Here is a 4,152-nt window from a genome sequence, read left to right as displayed (position 1 = left end):
TTTAATAATTTTTATATTTTATGATAGTATTTGATAAATAAAATTAAAAAATAACAATTTAATTTCAAAAATCTATAGAATCAAAAATTATATATTATTTAAAATTTTGAATTAAATTTTTTATATTTTATTATTTTATATTTTATTATTTTATTATTTATTATATTTTGAATTAAAATTTAAGTTAAATTAAGTTAAATTTAAGTTAATTTGAGTTTATTAATGTTTAATATTTTCGTTTTCAGTTTTTTTTAAATTACTTTATATTTGGAAATAACAAAAATATAAGTAAATTATTTTGATTTTTCATTTGATTAGATAGATTAAATGAAATCATATTATGGTAATCAAATTAAACCATAAAATATTACATATTTAATTCTCTATGTGTATAGTTTTTGATTTTATAAAATAGAGTTAAATGAAATTTAACATTTTATTATGTTTAATTAAAATAATGTAATTTATATTCTTTATTTAGGTGGAATTCCAATTTCACAAGATATATTTTTAAAAAGTTTAATTAAATCTAGAAAAAGAGCAGAATTGGTAAGATCATTAATTGATTCTGCTATATCAACAATGAAACAAGAAGTTTTAAATGGAAACTTGTAAAAAATTTTGAAATGTAATAAAATATTTTATTATATTATTTATTTTATTGTTATGTTTATTAACAAAATATTAAACATTTTTTTCAATATTTCCACATTTTTGGTACAAATCAATTATTTATAATTATTGTATATATTATGTATATGTATATATATATTATATATTATATAATATATATATTTTATTATATACATTATTGCATTATATAAAAATTAATTTTTTAATTATCTTGTATCTGATATTATATGTTATTATTTAAAATAAATAAATTGTAGAATATATATAAATTTAATGTAAACTTATAATGTAATAATACAAATAATAATTTAATAGTAATAATAGTATTCTTATATAAATCATAAGCAACTTATGTATAGAAATAATATTTTTTAAATAATTTAAGAATAAATTATAAAATATTAATATAAATTAGTTTTCTTCATAATACGTAAAAATTCTTCTTGAGAAACTTCTCCATCACCATCTTTATCTGCTTCATCAATCATTTCTTGCAATTCTTCATCTGTAAGATTTTCTCCTAATTCTCGTGCAACTCGTTTTAAATTTTTGAAAGATATTTTTCCTGTGTTATCATCATCAAAAAGGCGAAATGCTTTTAAAACTTCTTCTTTTGTATCTTTTTCTAACATTTTTGTAGACATTAAGTTTAGAAATTCTTCAAATGATAATGTACCAAGACCATCTGGATCAACATCAGCTATAAGTCTTTTTATTTCTTCTTTCTTTGGTTCAATCCCAAGAGCTCTAATGGCCACTTTAAGTTCTTTGGTAGCTATCCTTCCAGTGCCATCTGGATCAAATAAATCAAATGCTTCTTTTATATCATTTTTTTGTTCAGCAGTCAATTCCAATTTCGGTACACCTTTTTTTCTAGTTCCAATTGCAGTTTGTCTCTTAGAAGTAGAAGCCTTATATATAATTAATAATTTTTATAAGATTTTCAAAAATATAAAAAATTATTAAAATAAATGATAAAAATATGATACATACCATATTTAAAAATTAATCAAAGGATAAAAAATAAAATTGAATAATATTTTTATATTTTATAAAATTTTCTTGATTCTTATATAATTATTAATTATTTTTAAATTTTTTTATTTTCATGTTTTCATTATATATATTAAAAAACATTTTAATTAAATAACAATTTTCTACAATTAATATTTATATTCTATTCGATTAAGTTACCGGATATAAACAAAGCCATATGATCGAATCCTAGAAGAACCAATCTTGATTCACAAAATTGAAATATAAAATAAAAAGTTATTTTTTTTTAAATTGTTCATGATGTTTATCATTAATATAAATATAAATAAAATATTTAAATAGTATTAAATATTAAAAGAATTTAAATTACATTTTCATAAAAATTCAATCAACAAAAATTAACATCGGTAAGTACTTTTTACATAATGATACAAATTGATTCCAATTACTGCTTAAGAATTCTTTTTAAACTGTAAACTCGATAATCAATATTAATGATTATCCCAATTAATAATAGTAATATTGATAAAATCTAAATATAGTCAAGAGATAAAACTAATAAACGATGACAAATTGTGGTACTAATATTTGATCAACAATTAATAACTGATCAACCGATAATTTAATTATTGTCATATAATTTAATTATTTGCTTTCAATCACTTAATTCATTAAAAGAAATACTATTCTTATAAAATAATTGCTTATTTATGTCAATTTAATAATAAATTATTAAACCAAAGAAATTCGACTATTCGAAGATTTATTTTGTAAAAAAAACAATAGAAAGTATAATTTATATATTTAAAAATATGTTTATACAATACGTTATGTATATGTAATATATAAGGTGATTTTTTTTTGTTATATTTAAATGCAGTTTCATTGAATAATATTTGAATTTTTATTTCATATAGATATATAATATCAAATTGCATTAATTTTCTATGTACATTATGTAATAATTATCAATATATATAAAAAATACACATATATATTATATATATGTGTATTGAGAAATAATATTATTACTCAATAATATTCCGTTTAAATAGCGTAGCAAGAGATAAATTATTAAAACATCATTATTAAAACATTTTATTTCGAATTTGATTTTGATAAATAAATTTTAAAATTTTCTAAATTATTTCGATATAAACTCGCCATAAATATGTATTATTAATCAGAAAATATTATTAGTAAAATAAATATAAATATGGTGAAAAATATATATATATTATGTTATTAGATATTATTATAAAGTAATGATTTATATTATCATTAAATTTCTTTAAGTAACAAATAGTTTCAAAAATTAAAAAGAATTAAAATATTTTAACGTAAAGATTAATATAATTTATCTATAATAACTAAATAAATATTTTTTTTTATTTAAATTATTTTTTCATGTATACACATATTTCAAATTACATATATTTTATTATTGGCAACACTGTACAATATAAAATTATTACAAGAACATAGTTACAAAAAAATATTTTATACGTTATCACTTTAATATAATAATATTTGAATAATGTTTGAACCGATAGTTTTAAAAAAAAAACAATTTCGAACTCTTGCTGGAACTCCGGCTGGTAGAGCATTTATAATTACAAGTTTAACGAAAATTCTTGTTCCTCTTGCAGGTCTTTTATTGTTAAGGTAAGTATATAGATTTTGCATATTAAATATTTAAATTTATATATTAAATTTTTTTTAAATTTAAAATATTACGTAAAAATTAAATTATATGAAATAATATATATATTCAATTGTAATATTTGTAATTTATAGAACAATTACAATTTAACCTTATATATTTCCTGAAATGATATTAAATCAATAAATGATCCAGAAGATATTATAATTTTTAAATAATATATATTTGTAATAATATATTTAATATTGAATATTGAACATATAAAAAATATATTTATAATATATATATTTATTGCAGTGATTTTATTGAGAAGAAACACAAACTTATTACTGAACTTGAACTTAAACCTAAAAAACAAACTTTACTTGATGAATATGAGAGTACAAAACATTTTTGGAATCAACCCAAATTCCAGAAAATTGTTAAATATATATTAGAAAAAGAAAAAAAAGAAATTATTGAGACTAATAAATCATCATCTTTATCTGAAATCAATAATTAATTAATTTGTAGTTTATTAATTTGTACATTAAAATGTTGATAAGAATTGAATTAAATTTTAATCTAGTTATAATTTATAAAATAGTATATAATAAACAATTAGTTAAAAATAATGTAGAAAAATGCATTGCTTATGTTTATCAATATAAATATCAAACATTTTAATTAATAATATTATAATTAACATTTGTATCTAATTAATAATGTTGTAATTAATACATATAAAATAAATAATTATGCAAAATATATTGAAATATTATTTAGTAAATATTATTGTATTATAATATTTTTTAATTTTTTAATATTTAATATAAAAAATATAAACAACATTAAATAATATAAAAATAAAAAAATAATTA

At 16.5% G+C, this 4,152-nt stretch overlaps 3 protein-coding genes across 3 annotated transcripts in view; 2 read left to right on the top strand and 1 right to left on the bottom strand.

The window, feature by feature from the left end:
* Positions 1–703, top strand: part of LOC102676839 (exosome complex component RRP43-like) — a 2,869-nt gene extending 2,166 nt beyond the window's left edge. Inside the window, exon 7 of the mRNA XM_006623097.1 lies at positions 482–703. Within this exon, the coding sequence (XP_006623160.1) occupies positions 482–615 (134 nt within the window). The 3' untranslated portion in view covers positions 616–703. The remainder of the gene's footprint in view (positions 1–481) is intronic.
* A 199-nt stretch (positions 704–902) lies between these two features.
* Positions 903–1,851, bottom strand: LOC102676702 (caltractin). The gene is made up of 2 exons (XM_006623096.2): positions 1,627–1,851; positions 903–1,544 (listed from the first exon to the last, which is right to left on the bottom strand). Exons 1-2 carry the CDS (start codon positions 1,627–1,629, stop codon positions 1,035–1,037), a joined length of 513 nt encoding a protein of 170 aa, XP_006623159.1. The 5' UTR covers positions 1,630–1,851; the 3' UTR covers positions 903–1,034.
* Positions 1,852–3,088: 1,237 nt separating this feature from the next.
* The window catches only part of LOC102676441 (uncharacterized protein PF11_0213-like), a 5,945-nt gene continuing 4,881 nt past the window's right edge, over positions 3,089–4,152 (top strand). Inside the window, exon 1 of the mRNA XM_031513975.1 lies at positions 3,089–3,294. The gene's annotated coding sequence lies outside the window, so the exon portion shown is untranslated. The remainder of the gene's footprint in view (positions 3,295–4,152) is intronic.

Source organism: Apis dorsata, unplaced genomic scaffold (assembly GCF_000469605.1).
Source record: "Apis dorsata unplaced genomic scaffold, Apis dorsata 1.3 scaffold_815, whole genome shotgun sequence".
Lineage (NCBI taxonomy): Eukaryota > Metazoa > Arthropoda > Insecta > Hymenoptera > Apidae > Apis > Apis dorsata.
Note: the sequence above shows the minus strand (reverse complement) of the source record. Positions and strands in the feature narration are given on the sequence as shown.